Source organism: Bombus flavifrons, chromosome 17 (genome assembly GCF_040668555.2).
Source record: "Bombus flavifrons isolate JBK064 chromosome 17, iyBomFlav1_principal, whole genome shotgun sequence".
Classification (NCBI taxonomy): Eukaryota; Metazoa; Arthropoda; class Insecta; order Hymenoptera; family Apidae; genus Bombus; species Bombus flavifrons.
In genome coordinates, this window is record NC_138458.1 from 902,777 (window position 1) to 922,284 (window position 19,508).

Here is a 19,508-nt window from a genome sequence, read left to right on the forward strand (position 1 = left end):
GCCGGTCGATATTCGCAATTAAAAGTCGCAGCGTTAAGGGTTAAAACGCTACATTCTATATTCTATACGTTTGATATTGTTTAAGGTATAAGTGTTATACGTATTTACGTGTATATCATTTGTAGATGCTACCATACGAGTGGGGAATGCAAAAGACTCCGTATAGTCCACGACCTGATATTGTCGCAGATACAGTGCGACGCAAAATAAATCGTGAGTTAACCGTACTTTCAAATGATATTTCAACAATCGACAATACGCGTATGAAGGAAGTTGATGACCTATTTAAAGTAATACTCTAAATTTCCTTTTTTCACTTTATTCGCATTTCATTTTCTCGAAGAAGACATTTCGCAATTAATTATATTTTCTTTTTAACCAGCTTGGTGCTTTTTTTTTATCTTCTTTATAATGTTTTTCACAATCTGTTTAACTCCTTGTTTATTTTATCATAGTTACATTTAAAAGCCAGAAATACAGTAAGATGATAGAACTTGATCGATAATGTCGTCGGTATCGTTCCTTTAATGTTTTCCGATCGAGGAAGAATTTCGAATACGGTAAAATTGCGTCTATACGAAAGTGACAGGAAACAAGCAGTTCATATAACTGAAACGCATATACTAGAAATTAATTCGTTTTCTCTACTACTTAAATAAATGAATAAATTTAAATAAATAGAGTATATAGATATAAACGGAGTTCTACCACAATTCTTCATTACAGTCTTTAATCACAGTACTTAATTCCTGACGTATTTATGAAATTGTGCGAGTCCAAAGTGTTTACTTGCAGTACTACTTACTAGTGATTTTAACTGATTGCCTTTCTATTGATTTATTTTTAATTTTAGTAATAATGACGTAAAATTATCTACAACAATGAACTCAACTGTGCTATAATCCGACATATATTCTCCAGTGTAGAGGACAAGTCTAAGTTTAGGAAAAACTTGTTTAGTTTAAATAAGATTTAGGAAAAAAGGATGAAATTAAAAATAGACAAAGATAAAAGCGAGCGAAGTAAAATCTGAAAGGAGACAGAATCCATTTGCATTTACGTGAAATTACAGGACGTGTGCGTATTTCTAAGTATACGCGAAAGCAAAGAAGAAATCTTTGAAAATAGAATAAAAGGAAAAGGACATGAAACTGGATAGAGAAAGTTTGAGAACGATTATTTTTTTTTTTTTTTTGGACTGAATGCTATTCGGAGTAATTAGTTAGAGTTTGCCGCGGGGGGGGGGGGGATTTTTTTTAGTTTTAATTTTTATAGTTTCGAAGAAATTTTGTCAATTTTTCCGTTACTTTGTTCATCCTACGCTAACTTCAAACTCTTTACTGCTTTGCCATATTCTTTTAAGCTTACGTGTTTCTATGTTTTCCGCTTTATGAAATGCGGGTACTGGTGTTTGCTCCTGGACTCCTGATTCGGTAGAACGGATCGCATTCATTATGTTGTTATTTAAGCGTTCCACAGCTGCATAAATGTCTTTTGACATTTGAGAGACATTTGACATTGATAGGTTGAAGGCAATTTATAACTTTGTTGCGAACAATTTGGTCGGTCTTCGATAACCGTTGAATGAATTGTTGCTACAACAGATGGGTGATCTGCAAAGAGTTCTAGAGAAGAGCCAACTTGGGTATATCTTCGTATATAGATGTCCTTGATTATAAAATAGTATAATAGATCAGGCACTTTACTCGTATCGGTTGGCCAGTATATTGGTTCGTTTGTATTGAGATAATTCAGTCTGTTTGATTTGACGCTTTTAAACATACTCTTGCCACTTGTGATGATTCTGCTGCCCCATTGGGCACGCTTAGCATTGAACTCCCCTCTCACGATGAATTTATTATCGAAGCTAACGAAGAAATTATCAGAATCTTCTTTGGAGATAGTATACTTGGATGGACGGTAGACTGCTGACACAGTAATTGGGCTATGCGATCTTCTATCACCACGTTCGTTGGTTGAAGATAGTTCGTTTTGTATAATACGATGGAAGTTTATACTGAATCACGGTGGATTTGATAATAATTGCAGTGCCAGCATGATCCTTGCTACTCGAATGTTGTGTGTGACATATTTTATACTCATTTATTTTCAAGTGTTCTTTTCTGGTAATACGCGTTTCAGACATCAGCATTACCTTTATTCCTTGATTATCTAAGAAGAATTCCAGCTCGTTTTTATACTCAACCGGACTGTTGCCGTTCCAATGAGCTATGCGTAAGGGTTCCATTTTGGTACGTTGTTTCTTAACTTATCTACAACCATTTTTAATACTGGCAACAAGATGCTAATTTCATATAATTTATCGTTTTTTTGGGTTATACATGCTACTTTGTATAGTGCTATCATACACTTTACTAATATAGTGCTTCACTTTGTTTTAATGTTCCTGAGCATAGGAGATTGTGACGGATTAGTTACTTTACATTATGTGTTAGGTTGGTTGTGTTCTTAATTTCAGATTTAAGAAACCTATTCTTCTACAGCTTGCAGGGTGCTCTTTTTCACAATGAGTGCGTTTTGCGGGAACATTTACTGATTTCGTGCACTGTGCCGTAGGATGAGAGTTTGCACATTGAACGAAGCGATAATTATAATCGCAATATCTCTGTACGTGCCCATATCTTTGACATCTTTTACACCGAACCACCTGCCTTTCCTTCTGAAGTAGCTCGATTTTTACTGCAGAATTCATTAATCGGTCGATGTTGTATACAGCTTGATCGTTAGGTGTTTGTTTCGAGTCGATAAAAAAATAAGGATAGTGAATTTTTTGTTGTACCGTGGCCCATGTTGCTAATATTAATTACTCCGTTACCATATTTCCGGAGTTCAAGTTTTATTTCATTTAGGTTCATTTAGGTTAGGAAAAAATCTTTCTTGCTTAAGCTGATACTTATGAAAGTTCGCTTCTAGGTCTTCAATTAACTTTGTTAAGCGGTAAAATTCTTACATCGTTGTTGTTAACTTCTAGTTTATATTTCTGTTTATCTACAACACTTGAGAGAGTATTCATTATTGCTTGTATATCGATAACATCGTCAAGTAAGATTGGTAAAGAAGAGGATCTTTTTGCGGGTCTTGTCTTGTTGACGTCTCCGACAAAATATAATAATGCGAATCTATTTGAAGTAGTAATATTCTTTTTGTTCGTTTATGATTGCGTTTATGTTACTCTATGCTTCTATCTTACGTTTCTTAGCAATGTTGATATTGTTAGTCAGTTGGGTCGAGCTATCTCTCTGCCATAGCGATGGTAAATTGTTATGATGCAGCTTCGATCAAGAATACTCGATTGATTTCCTTGAGCCATTTGCGAAGCAGCTATTTTCGAATTCGGAATAACTAGTCGAGAGGCGTTAAGTAGCTTGTGATTCAGTAATTCTACACTCTTACAATTTAACTCAATAAAATGTAAGAGAAATTTCGTCTGTATTTCTTTTCGCGTAACAAGTTGTCAGTGCGAAAACGTACACTCACAGTGATTGTAAACTTTACGGAACACGATCATACTGTCTATATGTTTCAACAGCAGAATACGAACTCCTCTTCAATAGTATATGTTCCGAACTTGTATGAGCGTACGACACTATACGAAAATCTACGTTTCTGACGCAGTTAACGATTCTGCAATGATAGAATTAAAGAGTATTTGATAAATTCTTTGAATAAACATCTGATCAAACGAAAAATAAAACGAGAAATTGTTTCATTTGAAATCCAAGTAACGAAATAATCTAAAGAAAAGGCATTTGTCCGATCAAATAAACTAATTGCATGATTTTTTCAAATAACATGTAGCCAGATGAGATAATTTATTATATTAACAGTTATCTCTAATCAAAGGATCTTGGTTTAGCATCGCTTGTAGCTACTATATCTACCTAATAATAAACATATTACTTACAGGGAGTACAGATTCATCGCAGTCAGTATAAAGATCGCACCGGTAGCTTTCATCCTTTAACTTTCTTTAAATCCGACACCTACATGTATCAGTGTGCACCAGGAATGACGACGTCATATTTCTTGAAATATCCAACGAATTATGTCAAACACAAAATGCCAATAGTTTTACCTCTCACTTATGAGAGGAGGATGCAGACACCATACATTCCAGATTTATCTCTGTCTGGGATATATAATAAATCAACTTGTATTGCTTACAAACGATAGCTTATTATACGTGTTAATGCTGCTATAAACTGCTGCAAGGTATTACTCAAAAAATAATCTAAAAGTAAATTAAAAATTGTATAAAATTAAAAGAAATGAGATATTTAGGTAAATTATTTGAAATGTAACAAAATTTGTTATTTAGGATTTTAGAAATTTTAAAATTTGTAGTACTTAGAATATATGTATATCTAGCTTAATATACCTACTATATATATTTAAAATATACGAACTTTATTTCATTTAAATATATATATATATATTTGGAACTTCGGGAAAATCCCTTAACACCTTAATCTAGATTCCATTATAGATGTAATTAAACAATTGTCGTCATTCGATCCGATTGTATTTGTTCGAGATTTGTGATAATGAGCATGGGCTCGAGGCGACAACCATTCGCCGAACGTAGCCGCGGTCACGGGATGGACGCTTTGTCTAACAAAGGTATGGAGTAATTTTATAGCTCTCCTTAAAAGAAATATTTGTGACGGCACGCGACAGTAAACATTCCAACGGTTTCTGTCCCGTGGCTCGCCACACGCAGACCCTATTCTTCGAGTAAGATGATTGCCAGATGTCGATGCGTCTTCAAAGTACATGTTCGGCTAGCCTGAGGGCCCGTTATAAATCTTAAGATTTAGTTGGCTGAAGTCCTTCGGACAGACAAACAATCTTTGTCCCAGCTACGGGAAGATAGGAGAGACCTATTTTTCAACGAACGGCGTCTCCCACTGGCAACTTTCCCTCGAGGGCGGCTAGCATCTTTTTCTAACCACCGATATGGAGATTGACCAATTAGCAGCAACGCCAATTTCCCTCACCTTCTAAACGAAGGCTATCCTCGACGAATCCAAGGATCTCGTGTAGACACACTCCATCATAGTTTTCCTCTGCAGCACCATCGCGACGGAAAGTCCTTCTCTCGTGAGGTCGTATTAGCGAGTTACTTAGCGTCTGCACGCTCGGTGGATATTCCACGTTTTAACAAAGAGTCCGACTTGGATTTTGTGAGCATGTTCATCCATCATCCCGTTGACCGCGGATTCGTTATTGAACCTAGGATCGTTGTCATTAGTTTTCGAGTATCTAATTAACACGATTACTTGTCCAATCCTATAATAATCGCATTTGCACTAGTCAATGTCTTCTCTATTGCATAACGACGCTGTGTAATCCAAACGAAGATTCGTTTCACGCCCCTAACTCTAAATTCCAACCTTCTCCGACATATATATATATACAGGGTGGTTGGTAACTGGTGGTACAAGCGGAAAGGGGATGATTCTACGCGAGAAAAGAAGTCGAAAATATAGAATAAAAATTTTTCGTTTGAGGCTTTGTTTTCGAGAAAATCGACTTTGAATGTTCGCTCGGTACGCGTGCAGTACGTTATAACGGATCTCACTGTAGATCGTTGTCTCGATGGAAAAATTAAAAAAAAAAATAAAAAAAAAATTTTTTTTCTATATTTTCGACTTCTTTTTTCGCGTAGAATCATCCCCTTTCCGCTTGTACCACCAGTTACCAACCATACATATATTCATTTTACATATATTCAGTTGCAGAACGTTATTGGTTAAACGTTGTTTTCAAATATACTCTGGTCGTGATTCTACTGCTTTAAAACAGATTTCCTTGACGATGAAATTTTTTTTACCGCCGATGAGAGTGTGTGTGACTTAACTTGATCATGAATCATTTCTTGCGAGTATTATTATTTATCAAGTATGAATTTTGAAGGACAGTTAGGTAAACCACGAGCGAAACGATAGAATGAATTAGAAGAAATGTCAAATAAATTTTTTTTAGAAGAATAATTCTTTTGGCGAAAAATAAAATAAATTTTTTAATGAGATATAGTATTGTTAACAAAAAAGAGGGTAGAATTTACCCAATATTTAAAGGAGAGTGGAAAATATTTTAATTTTAATATAAAATGATTATTTCTTGTATATATATTTGGAAAAAATATATTTTTGTAATATAAAATAGGTATGTTTTATATCCTCGAGAAAAATATCTTTTTCTAATATTAAGCAACTTCGTTGGTTTCATATGTCTAAAAAAATAATTTCTACATAATATAAAACAGGTATTCCTTGTACAGTCAGAAAATATTTTTGTAAAATGTGAAATAAGTATTTATTTCATACTTGGAAAAAATATTCTTTTGCTAAATATTGTATGTATATTTAATTATTAGAAAAAGATTGGTTCTCTTTTTGTAGCAGTTTTATTTACTGATTCCCCTATGAGGTTACAAGACAACCAAATCTACAAATTTCTACAATACTTGCCTGCTCTGTTCCGTAACAAATTCTCTCTCTCTCTCTCTCTCTCTCTCTCTCCCTCTCTCATCCTTATACATACATACCATAAATTCCTTTACAATATTATATCTATTGATAATGTGTGACATTTTTGTTATATTGTATTGGTGGGAAATAAATCGCTATTTAGAACGTGCGGTTATAATGTCGATTGTCTATCATTTCTAATTATCTTTATTAGTTAGTTGTATATACGTGCATGTATATCGCTGTAAATGCTATAAAGTATAAATTTGTTTATGTATGTCTACCTCGTCTGTTGTTATATTTTGGAGAAAATTAAATAATTTCATAAGGTAAAACGCTCCGATAAATTGATAGATATTTAAAAAAAAAGCAAATGTTAAGGTAGTCTCATAAATAGTTGATAACCGTGATTATTTACTAAAAAATTAATAATAAGTAAGATTATATATTTTGGTAATGAATTAAAAATGTAAATACCGATAGGCCATTTATTTTCCACCAATCTAATGTAATCGATACCATTATTATTCTACATATCCTTCTAAGAAATGAACTCTTCTTATCAAATAAATGACAATAAGTGTATCGACCTGTATATAATAAAATTTTCGTTTAGGATATCGAAAATTTCTATGTACGAGATACGATCTAATAATTGAAACATTAATTATATCGCTAAGGTTACAAAATCGATAATTATGCGTATTTAAAAGCGTACCCCCGACAGTGCTATAAATTTGTATTACCATGTACAATAATATAATAGTAACCATGAATAATAACATTTTTCAGTTGTAAAGCAACATGCAATTGAATATATTATGTGAAATTCATTGCAAAGCACATCTATGCGTGTCTTTTTCCTTACGAAATGGTCGATCATTCCATTCCAATGGAATTAATTTGTGAAAATGCCTTTTTGAGAAAATTATATAATTATTACTTAATTATGTAATGATATGCATGCACATGAATTTGGAGTACATTTCATTTGTCGTCGTACATTTGTTCCAATATGCATATCAAAGTTACAGAAATAATTACCATAACATGAGCATAATTAAACATTAAAATGAAAGGAGAATGTTGACGAGAATTCTGCAATTCTCGAAGCGAAACGTATAAATTCTTCGAAGGAAATGCTTCCTTGTTGAGTAAACACCATCTCTTGAAGTATCTAATGAAGTTGAAAAAGGAACGTTAGTAAGCAAGCTTGTATTATACATAGAATTTTTGCATACAAAATATTCTTTTATCGTAATAGATTTTAAAGAGAACCTATATGTACATTCATATTTCTATTTCAAGAAACATTACTTGTAACCTTAAAGTAACTTTTAGAATTATTTTATTTTCGGTTGTGTAATTGGATCAAATCGGATTTCAAGTTTACATATGTTTACAGTTCGATACATGTAGTTAAGTATAATAAACGTTTTTCGAATTTAATGTTATGTTATTCTCGGGAAAAATAGTGTAGAAAATAAAAAATTTTATATTACGATTTTGAATCTGACTATTACTTTATTTACTTAATCATTGTCTTGCGTTAGCGGCAGTAAGATTTCCTTTTTACAGAAAATAATTCCGGTATAATTTGTAACAACGAAACATTAATCATAGTGTAGATTTCAATATTAGAAATAACTTGATTCGTTTACAACTAAATTAAATATGAGAAAAAAATATGTGGCTTAGCGCGCGACAATGTTTTAAAAGAAAAGTCTAAGGCTGTTAAAGTATTACATGCAGCAATAAAGTAGTAAAATAAAAAAAAAACTCATAAATGGAATTTCCTTGCTATACTTTAGAAGAGAAATAAACTTCATATCGGTCGGAGAGAATACCATATACTTTATATTAGTATACAAAGTATACTTCTACTTTCTATGTTTCAGAAAGAAGTTAAAAAACATATTGCGCATAATGAATATAAACGTGCGATATATGATACGATAATTAGTACATAATTCAACTCTTTCAAAGGACATATTTAAGAAATTAATCAAATGTTTTTTATTGCTGTAATACTCTACGTTGTTGGTTTTACGAAATAATGCAAATCACCGATCGCTTCAAACTGGAAATTAGTAATTTATTACAATTTTCTTATTTTCCGTTAAGTAGAATAGTGTATTGACAAATTTTATTTAAAAAGAGGTACGGTTTAATGGATTTCCGCTCAATCAATGCCACGTACGTTTAAAATCAATCTTTATCAACCTGACAAATTAATAGAGACCTGTATTTTGAATAGATAGCGAAGTTTATTTGAAAGGCAAGATTATGAAATTGATCTCATAAATTATCTAAATAGATTATTAGGATTTCATATTTTACGTTCAAAAATTACTATACGAAGCAATTGCATAATTTATTGTCATATTTAAAAATAATCATGTCGATATTAATAGCATCAATGAATTTTTTGTAGTTTATTTTTTATGACTAGAATTTTGAATTAATGACTTTTATCGCTAGAATTTCTATTTGTAAGATTTTCTCAAATAGCATTTGTGTTTGCTGCTCCCTTTTCCTTCCAAAAAAGAAATTGCGATATCAAAACTAATAAATTTTACACGATTTGACTTTCGAACGGTTCAAGTACATACCAGTGCAAGTGTTATTCGATCACTTCGGCATATCTTCGACATACGTACCGTGTGGGAGAAGTTGCTTGATCAGGAAGCTATAGAACTAAGCTTCGCTCAGATAACGTAAAAGCTGACCAACAAATGAAAAGTTACGGTACATCGTATATTACAATATTCCCAAGCAGAGAACGCATATGGACCTCCACCCATGTTGAGAAACTGTTATTTATGCGTGCAACGAAAGGGACAGGTCTTCTGAACAGGGTATGATTTCTGATACGCATCTTACCTGTGAAGCTACAGCTTTAGAGATAGTGGCGCGAATTCGCCGCACGCGACTTGCAGAAGGCACGGCATCGCCTACTTCCAGCGCAAAGATATCGAAGGACGTCACAAAGCGGACAGAATTTTGGCTAAAAACGCGCGTGACAACGTATAATCAACGGATAATGAAAAATATAGTCGCTAGATGAAAGAGCATCATATGGGCAGGTGTGTGGGCAGCTATAAAGGTTGAAACAAAAGTTGACATGGCATTGAAAGTCGATGGAAATGGGGAAAATGCGAAACGCAGTGACATAGCCCCGTTGCTGCTTTCCAGCGTTATCAGCCGTAGGAGCGCTGATCGGCGGTGCAGCCGTAGTGGCGAAGGCTGTAAATGATGCGTAGACGGCACAAAAACAGCTGAAAGAAGCGTAACGTCGTAATCGTGCGATGGAATCTATTACCTTACAAGCGCGAAAGCGGTTTGAAAAGGAAGAAAGAACCAAATGCTAAAATTGAAAAAGAATATCGGGAAATAGGAACGATAAATCGTGACTATACTTCGTATAGTTGGTTCAACTGAAGAAGTGGTGTAAGGAATCGCGGTACTTTCGCCGAGTGTTTATGCGCGATGATTTACCGAGGAAATCTCGACCAAGCAAATGTAACATCGTGAATTTCGATAAAGACAACAGTCCGAGCACGCATTGAGTGGCATATGCAAAGCGAGGATCCACGGCTAAATATTCTGACAACATTGCGGAGTCCGGCCACCGGGAAAACTCATCGATTGTTTCGGGAATAACACGAGAATCACGTACAACTGTACACAATTTCAAATTGTCAAATTTCAGTGAGAGCTTATGTGGACAATTGTGCGTAAAATTTCTTCATGAATATCTGACATAAATCTAAACTACGCTCGCAACGTATCTCATTTTTCGCCAGACATTCGTGATAGCACGACGACGAACATGTCATTCACCTTTGCTTTAACGGGCAGGAGTAACGTGCTCTCGGCGAAATATTTTCCACCGATCGATCTGACGGATGGCGAGTACGAGCTTGGTCTTGTATATTTCGAGACGTGTAACACGTCGAGCGTAGCAACGATAAATTTTATTTTCGCGATAAAGACGATGAGATCGCGGTTCAGTTCGTCGGATGGTTCGCACGAATTAGAAGCGGTAAATAAATATCTGAGGCGGAGGATAACAAACATGTATCCTTGGAAGACCAGATCAATGATCAAGGACGACGACGATGAATATCCTATCGTTTTGCGAACAAATAACAACAGCATGCAAAGCTAAACTCTCAGTTCGTACAGAGTTAACTTCACGAAAGCGAACAACGTGGGATCTCGTTAGGATTTTCTGCGGATCCTATCCTATCGCCTAATACGTCGCGCGTGTCAGATAAGCCTGCAAATATCATAAATGTAAACGTGATTCAAATAGAATGCAACGTAATCACCGGTTCGTACAGTAACTACAAGTTTGTACTCGGAGGGTGCCTCCAGGACATAGGATATCGGAAACACTGCGACGAATCATTTACCACTAGCGATCGTCGTGCGAGAAACGGATGATTCGATTGTTCGAATCTCCATCCGATTAGAGTCCGATCAGAGTGCGTAAGACTTTCGGGGTGAAGAGATAACGGTGCGAATACACATACGTTGACTTAGAATACGCTTCGCTTGCGATCGATAAGAACGAAATAGTATTCTTATCTGCAGCAGCAGCAGCAGCAACAACAACAACAACAACAACACTGGCAGTAACGCAACGCAAATACCCATCTCATCGACTACCTGTAAACCTTTCGACCCCTTGATTAGAGAAAAGAAAAGGGTAAAGAACGTGCGAAACGTGAAATCCGCACAGTTGCTGGGACTAGCGGTGATCTGGCGGTAGAAAAGAAGAAGAACTAGAAATTGTATAACGAAGATAGAAGTACACGCTATAATCCGCACGCTAACGCCACGTTGAAAAACATATAGCCGGACCTCTGTGTACTAAAACGTAAAAGTTTTCTGTACGTCAAGGGGAAACTGAGTTTATTGGAAGAGGAGTTGAAGGATACCATTGGAGATGCAATTTTGGATACTAACAGCGTCGCGTTTACATTTCATGAAATTCGTTACGAATTGAACGGTGTTGAGATCCCCTCGGAAGTCTCGATATAACAATTGCACTGAAGAATTACTCGAGTCTATCCAGAGAGGGAAATAGGGCACCGAAGAACGCAGCTTGGAAGTATGTAAATTATACAAAAAGTGTTCACAAAGCAACGACAGATTTCAATTTCTGTGTACCGCTCGACGCGTTGTTGGGCTTCTGCGAAGATTACAAACGTGTCCTGATAAACGCATGCCACAAACTCGTTTTAATTCGCGCACGCGATGATACGAACGCGTTGTACTCAGCCACTGCTTTGAAATCTAAATTGAAATTACATAAAGTTCAATGGAGCGTACCGCATGTTACGTTGAAGCAAAAGTTGGCGTGTTGCGTATTCTCTACAGCAGCGAATCGATCGGCATGGGTTTTCGATTCTGGAATCTCCACGAATATCCGTTATCGCAAACAACTACGAAACATATTTGGCTGATAAAAGCAGCGGCGCAATTAGAAAAGCCGAGATACGTAATATTTGCTATGTAAACGTCCCGAAAGGACGCTGCTTCTTTTAACTTTTGTACGTCGACGAACGTTTGATTTTATTTAAATTTTGCAACGTATCCATACGACGATCCGAATCTCGACTTTGATCGACGCAAATATGCCGTACTTTACGATATGTACGCAAAGTTTCACGAATCTTATTACGGATACGAAAGACTGCTGCTCGATATCACGGACTTTCTACTTTGTCGTCCGTTCTCGGCAAACCGAATCTCTAAAGACCGTAAAGCAGCGGTTGACGCGAGAATCGATTTTAAATGTTGAGATAACGTGTCTCCAAACATCACCGCGTACTGTTTAAAATAGTCCACGATCGCATCGTCGAGTACAGTCCTTCGACGAACGTCCCTGAAGAAACCTTTTTGAGAGAAAAAGGAAACAATGAAGATGGCTATCATGATAAAAGTCATACTTGACCATAACGAACGATTAGTACGCTATATCTTCGAACCGCCGTTTCCATGGCTGTGAACTTGGACGACAAGGACAGACGTCCATAGCTCGGCTGGTATAACAGCTGGGACATCAGCAACGTTCCACATAAGAAAACCAAAACGTTATTTGTAAAACGTATAGCGCGCTAAACACGTTCATCCGAAACGCTATACAACACTTGCAACATTGTTAGAAACAAAATGCATAACGCGCAAAGACGTTTCTCTGAAAAGTTACGCGGCAGACGCTACATTCTTCGATGTTCAGACTATTTCGCTCTTCTGACTGAGATGAGGGGCGGGGGAGGACCCAGTTCTATAGTGTTTATTCCATAAAAAGTTTTCATTGCAACAATGTTCTTTATTCACCATTATATTATAGATATGTGTAAGGATCGAGACGCGTTATGTTACGTTAACTATTACTATTAAACCTCCTATTTCTGCTGCAAAAAGGAAATTCCAGGAAGAACCCACTACGTTGGAGCCGAAACGATCGTTGAATCCTCATACGGTACCTACTCTTGTAATTGTAATATTAATTCTTTAACATAGTACACAATTTTGCTGGATATTCATTTACTCGAAAACTCAGTATCATCGGTTGCATGCAAAATTGAGTCGGTTAAAGATGCAAAGAGAATAAATAAAAACATGCTGAGATAATCGATTCATTTTGACGTATTATACGTATTTCATGAAAACATGGAATTCTTGCCCAGTTACCATATATTGAATTTTCTCGTTGCTGACAGAAGCATGTGGACGAGCATAATGGAGTTCTTCGTAAATCAACTGGCTTTGGTGATCGATTACTACTGGCGACAGCTGACCTAATTAATAACGTTTCTGCGTTATCGTAACGAGTGGAGCAGAGAAGCGGTTTTATAATATGTTATGTTGGGACGGTTTAAAAGCAACTCCTCTCGTATTTACGCTGTACAATTTACATTTTTCTATTTCGACGGAATTAAATGATATGTAATAATAATAATAATCGAACTAAAATTTCGTTTATATAAATGGAGTTTGTATAAACGGAGCTCCACCGTAGCCACCTCTAACTAATTGTAGGTATAAATGAATCGATCGGACTAGGAAATGCAGAGCAACAAACTATTGCAACGTATGTTATAATCAATTCGAAAATAAGAGTAGAAATAAGCGGTCAAAGACCCGATGATTCCAATATTTGATTAGTAATACAAACATACATCGCTTCGCACACTTTTTATTATGAAGCTACACACTTTTTCTACTGTTCATTGTGAAAATATTTATTATTCTACGAAAAATAGAAACGCACAGCGTTTTATGGAAAAAGTGAGAAGGTAGCTATATGTAGATGACCCCAAAATCTTTAAAAGTCCTAATAAGAAAAAAGAAATTTGGCAATTATTTACAAAGCGGACGTCTCGCCGCTTTTCCTTACAACTTTTCCTTACGCATGTTACTTTAGTTTCCAAGATATTCGCAAAAGTTTCCATTTCTCATAATTTTCTTTTTCAATATCCTGGTTGAAGTATCTTCAGTTTCGAATAACAATAATATAATATAAAGCTTAATACGAATTGTATCTGTCTTATTAACCCATACCTTGGCTTATTGCACAGTTGGCGTTATAGTTATGTAACCCAAACTTAACCCATTGATTTTTCATGTCGGTTGAAAATGATTATCAAAATTTAGTTTGGTTGGATTATAGAAAAGTATGGACGCTATGAGCAACATATTTCAAGGTTATTCGAATCAATGAGGTTATCGGCTTTGCAAGTAATTGCCAAAAATTTATCAATACATTATGGTCCGCATTGTAGCATGCAAATTATGTAAATACAGTTCTCGTATCTTTAAATGATTTCTGATTTAACATAACTACATTGCAAATTTTAATTAATCGTTAAATTTTAGGTGGCAAATGTGAAAATAGAGGTAGAAACTCTACTATTATGTAATAAAATTTTGTTATTATAGAGATAGATAAGAGTTATTATTGCAAGATTTAAGACAACAGATCTGTTTCTATTCTTCGGAATATGTTCATTGTATTGGTGAAATAAAAGTAACGATTATACCGATAATACGTAGCGGTAATATATTTATCTATCATTGTTAATTGAATGAAACGTTTGCTGCGCCACGTTGTTCGTCTATCTACAAAATCAACTCATAGAAGTAAATATTATCAAAACTTGCCATTCGCGCGACGTGTTCCGCTGTCGCCGGATCAATGGTTTCATGTTCGTCCTGGTCGCACCGTGTCAATCTGTGCACAGTTTCGATCAAATCGTCCACTGAGATTTGATTGTCGCCGTCGAAGTCTGGAAATGAAGGTATTAACGGTGCCGTTGTTCGTATAGAGTTGTCTGACTCTATTCTACGTATCGTTCGAACAGTTCAGTAACCTAATATACATTTCTCTATACAAGACGCGGAAACGGAATGAAACGGAAATACGTTGAATTTACCTAAATCGAGTCGTCATTGCGTTATCCAATGTAGATTAACGCAACAACACCCTCTTTAGTTCTGTTTTATTCCGATGCATGGTTCGTTTCAGGCTTTTGATCCTCGTGATGAGTAGATTATGACGCAATAGAAAATAAATTTATATTGATCTTGACCTTGCACATATTTTAATTAATTTTAATTAAGTTAACGATTCTACGAGTCAATTTATAAATATTTTCTTGCTATTCGTATATATCTAATTTGAACGATTATAAAATTCTTTTGGTTTCTTTACATTTAGTAATTTAATAAATATGCAATTAACCGTTTATTCATTTTCAATCAGATTTTCATCACACGATAATTAAGTATTTGAATAATTATTTGTATCAACATTCGAAACACTTAGAACCTTAGAAATCTTAAAACATTAAAATTTTAAACATGTTTTAATTTACTTATCCACTGACATTTTTATTACGTATTTGCTCCTGCGTGTTTCTCAACTCTAAACTTAATAAATGCCCATTAGTTTTTCTTATTGCTTCTTTATTCGTCTTTCTACCTTCTTTTCCAATTCGGCTGACTTTGTTCTTCCTCTTGTCCGCCTGTATTCTCATTCCTTTCACGTAGCTACGTATGCAGCTATTCTCGACTCTCGCTCGCCCCTATTATTTCTCTGCTTTCACGAGCATTGACGCGATATCGTGTGCACCGTGAAATTAAACGATCCCGATTAACGAAATCGAGCGAACTCCTGATGCGCCTGTAATATCGGATAGGCATTTGCGATCGAAGAGGATTATAAGTCGTTTCTGTCTTCCCCTTGTTTAACTTCATGTTTTAATACGTTCTGTTTCAAATCAATTTCGTCCTCAAACTTCAAAGAAAGGAAGTTAGATATTTCACAATTTAATCCATAGCGATCAACACCTTTACCTTTCTATATGAATTCTACTGTTTACGATTCGATCAAAAATAGTTACCTACTTCGGGATGCACTTAGATTCTCGACTAACGTGGGAACAACGCATACGCAAAGGGATTGATCAAATCACAGAAAATAATAAAATATATATAAGTGAAAAATAAAATAAAGAAAATAATTTCTATTCAAAAGTGTACTAAAAAGAAGAAAATAATTTTTCGTAACCCGGCGTCATTAAGTAATTCCATGTAATAATGATACACGGGGTAACCTGTATATGTTGAGCGCACGCGGTAATCGTACACACGATAGAATATCGCTCGATTCTTGAATACGTATTATTAAAAATAAAAACCTGGTGGACTGGTTGTATTAACCTTGCAATGTATCCTCCAACATTTCTTCTGTCTTCTTGGATGAAGCTAATGACGGCAACAAAGGCGATTTTCTAATGATTACGAGGTGAAAATGCAAGAATATTTGATTCAAATCACGAGCCCGAGATTTATTTAATCAAATAGAGAGTCTTTGTAAGTGTTGAAATACTGGAAACTTTGGAACTAAACTAATACAAGTTCGCCAGTCTTTTATTTTTGACAATATTTGTTCAATGATGTGATTATTAGTGCATTCAATTATTTTCTTCTCTTTTTATATTGTATTATTATTGACATGTTACGTTGTATGGTTATGCTGTATTTGATTGAAATCTCGCTTGCAAGATTACAGCCAGGCAGACAAACAAACAGGAAAGTAAGCTAAACAAGAACCATTAAAATATTAACTCATCAGCACACTGGCAAAATTAAGTGTACATAATAAACTTGTCGTCTACAAAACAATCGTCAAACTCATTCGAGCTGCTAAAAGGCAGATCGCTAAATTAGAAGCTTTACTACGATCTATTGTGCTCAGGACCACAGTAAACGCACCGTGGTATGTGCGAAATGACGAACTCCGTGAAGATCTGAGAATCAGTTCAGTCGCGGAGGAAATTATACACTCGAGTGGCAAATACAAAACCAGATTAGACAATCATCCTAACGACCTAACTACCAAACTCTACACAGTGAATCTACCTAGAAGACTGCACAGAAGACATACTAATCATCGTCTGTCGCAGAAATAAAACGATACTTTTGCTCACAAATTTACTACGCTTGAAATTGTTGTACATATGGATGCCCTGTCAAACAAGGAAACATCTATACGTGTTACATTTACAATTACCGTTAATAAAATTTACCAAATGCCCCTATATGTTAATATACTTTCGGTTCGTCTTAACAAGCGATAATAAGTAATAACTTTCTAAACGTAACAAAGAATTGTTTAAAATTTATGCGATTCATTACCAATTAATATTTAATTTCCCTGGCAAAGTGGGGTTGCGAATAGGAAAAGTTTAAAAAGCGCTGGTACAAAGAAATACAAGATTCTATCAAACGTACATTAAGTTGTTAAATTAACGTTTTATCTTAAAAAGAATTTGAATTTTAAGTTATAAATAGTGTCTTACCAAAAATGTAGAATGCCCAAGCAGCGCGAATTTTCGAAGGACAATGTTTAGAGAAGGCAGAACATAAATCCAATATGTCTTCCAAACTTAAATGATTGTCTTTTTGTGAAGAAAATACTCGATATATCGAATCACGAAATGGGCTGCACTAAAATAAATTAGTATTACAAATTGAAAATTAAACAGTATCGAACGATATAATTTATCTGCACTACATTATTAACTATGTATTATTATTTATTATTATTAACTATACAGAAAGAGGAAATATCAATTTTACTATCTAACAGGTGGCATTCGCTTACAAGTTCTAAGAATGTCATTCATATGTCATGAAATAAATGATGTAAAACTTCAACTCTCTTCGACATAATTAGGAAATTTGCTATGTGTAACATATTTCGTTCCTAATTAATAAATTTCGAAAATTTGTTTTCTATGCACAAACTACCAATGAAACGTTATGTAAAATTGCGTACAATTATCGCGGATTAATGTTCTATCAATCCTAGTTGGCTAATTTCAGTGCGACAAAATGAAACATTGTATTTCATCAACGAGCAGGATGTGTATATTATATACACGTATACGTTGTTCTTATCGAAATGATAGGTGAAAGATGATTCATTATTATAAAAGTTTTCATAAACTGTCATTACTTCAGTCAGATCTTAAATACTAAATGTTAACACTAATATATTATAAATACAAACATTTACAGTTTTTTATTTACTACTATAGTTAGCCGAAATATGAAGTAATAGTTGACTTACTCGAATTTGTGGCAATATGGTTTCGACTTCGTCAATAGTGAAACGATGCTGAATATTTTCACAAAGTTTTCCTGGATTTACATTGTCAAGTATTTTAACAATGCTGAAAATACGAATTTAGAATTTTAGTCACGAACTACGATAAAAAGACTTTGCAGAATAATGAAACTTTGTTCTCCTTTGTTGATATCTTGTATTTACAATTAAATTTACAAATTATGTGTTCCCTTAGTTATAATTATGACAGTGAAAGCTTAGATTTTGTTTAAGGCATTAACGTAACTTTAATACATAGTACTTGGTATGTATGTAACATTATTATATATTGAAATGATATTATCGAGAAAGAGTATTGAAAAAATTATGAATCTTCACTTTCGCATTTGGTTCCATTCTGTTACTAATTTTAAATGAAATTCCTTTATGATAATGTTATGCTTTTAACTTTTCAATGCACTATGCAATAACAAAACTTATGTACTTTATACGTAATTCGAACAATATTTTTTCTTTTTTTTTTTTTTGTTACTCACTACTGTATTTCGTTCCTTTTTAAGTATGTTAATTCCACATAAGTGACAAGTGTTTCTTCAGGAAGAATATACTTGGTTGACAGATAATTCCCCATAGTAATACACGGATGTGGAAGAATTCAAACAAACTGACGCCCTGTTAATCAAACAATGTGCTGTTTGGTTATCAATGCATCGATAACGTGTTATCTCTTTCCGAGGATTTCTCTGGATACGTCACAGACGATGTTAACAATCGACTTCAAATACCGATAATACGATCCATGAACATGAAAGCAATTTTGAAAGTTCCAGACAATACATTGTTAAACAGAATTTTCTATTTGTAAGAGTGATCGTAAATTAATGATTGGAGGAATGAATCTAGTGGTTTTGGCGAATCTGAAGCGAGTGGACTTAGCCGTTCGTGAATGTGGTTGCGAGGGGAAAAAATACCTGAAGGGAGTAAAATTTCACCGAAATCGGTGGATGCGGAAACAAGTGACAGGCATGGAAAGACATAACGATCTCGATATTAGGCCGAGTCGCGAAAAAATGCGTTTTTCGTCATTTTTAACACCATTTGCAGCCCATAACAACTACCATTTTCACAGATTTCCATAAAGTTTTCAGCATGTGCGTAGTGACATAAATGTACAAAACCTAATTCATTAAGTTCGAATAACAAGATTGTAAAAAGTGATCTTTGCTATCATCTTCGCAATTCCAACCAATTGCGATTTTCTCGAAATTTACTTCGCGCATCGTCTATTTAGTAAACTAATCTTTTTAACTTCTCAAAAGAGCTGAAATCACTTGGTACGGGTTTAGAAACAAGTTATTCTGTTT

The 19,508-nt window shown here is 34.7% G+C and overlaps 1 protein-coding gene and 1 long non-coding RNA gene across 2 annotated transcripts; one reads left to right on the top strand and one right to left on the bottom strand.

Annotated features, from left to right (window-relative positions):
- The first annotated feature begins 1,375 nt into the window (after positions 1 to 1,375).
- Positions 1,376 to 6,139, top strand: LOC138188610 (uncharacterized). Its single transcript, XR_011175574.1, has 3 exons — positions 1,376 to 2,252; positions 3,928 to 4,364; positions 5,763 to 6,139. It is a non-coding gene; the product is annotated as an uncharacterized LOC138188610 (long non-coding RNA).
- Positions 6,140 to 7,532: 1,393 nt separating this feature from the next.
- On the bottom strand, positions 7,533 to 18,813 carry LOC138188624 (calcium and integrin-binding family member 3). The gene is made up of 5 exons (XM_069130577.1): positions 18,681 to 18,813; positions 18,148 to 18,250; positions 17,375 to 17,522; positions 14,673 to 14,797; positions 7,533 to 7,671 (listed from the first exon to the last, which is right to left on the bottom strand). Exons 1-5 carry the CDS (start codon positions 18,773 to 18,775, stop codon positions 7,555 to 7,557), a joined length of 588 nt encoding a protein of 195 aa, XP_068986678.1. The 5' UTR covers positions 18,776 to 18,813; the 3' UTR covers positions 7,533 to 7,554.
- Between the last annotated feature and the right edge of the window lie 695 nt (positions 18,814 to 19,508).

What these genes read in the sequence shown, in the direction of transcription:
- LOC138188624 (XM_069130577.1), bottom strand. Translation starts at nt 18,775, where the DNA reads ATGGGGAATTATCTGTCAACCAAGTATATTCTTCCTGAAGAAACACTT. An exon ending in TTGGGCATTCTACATTTTTG is followed by an intron (nt 14,798 to 17,374) that starts GTAAGACACTAT and finishes CTTCATTTCCAG; the next exon opens with ACTTCGACGGCGACAATCAA. An exon ending in CGGAACACGTCGCGCGAATG is followed by an intron (nt 7,672 to 14,672) that starts GCAAGTTTTGAT and finishes CAACTTCATTAG; the next exon opens with ATACTTCAAGAGATGGTGTT.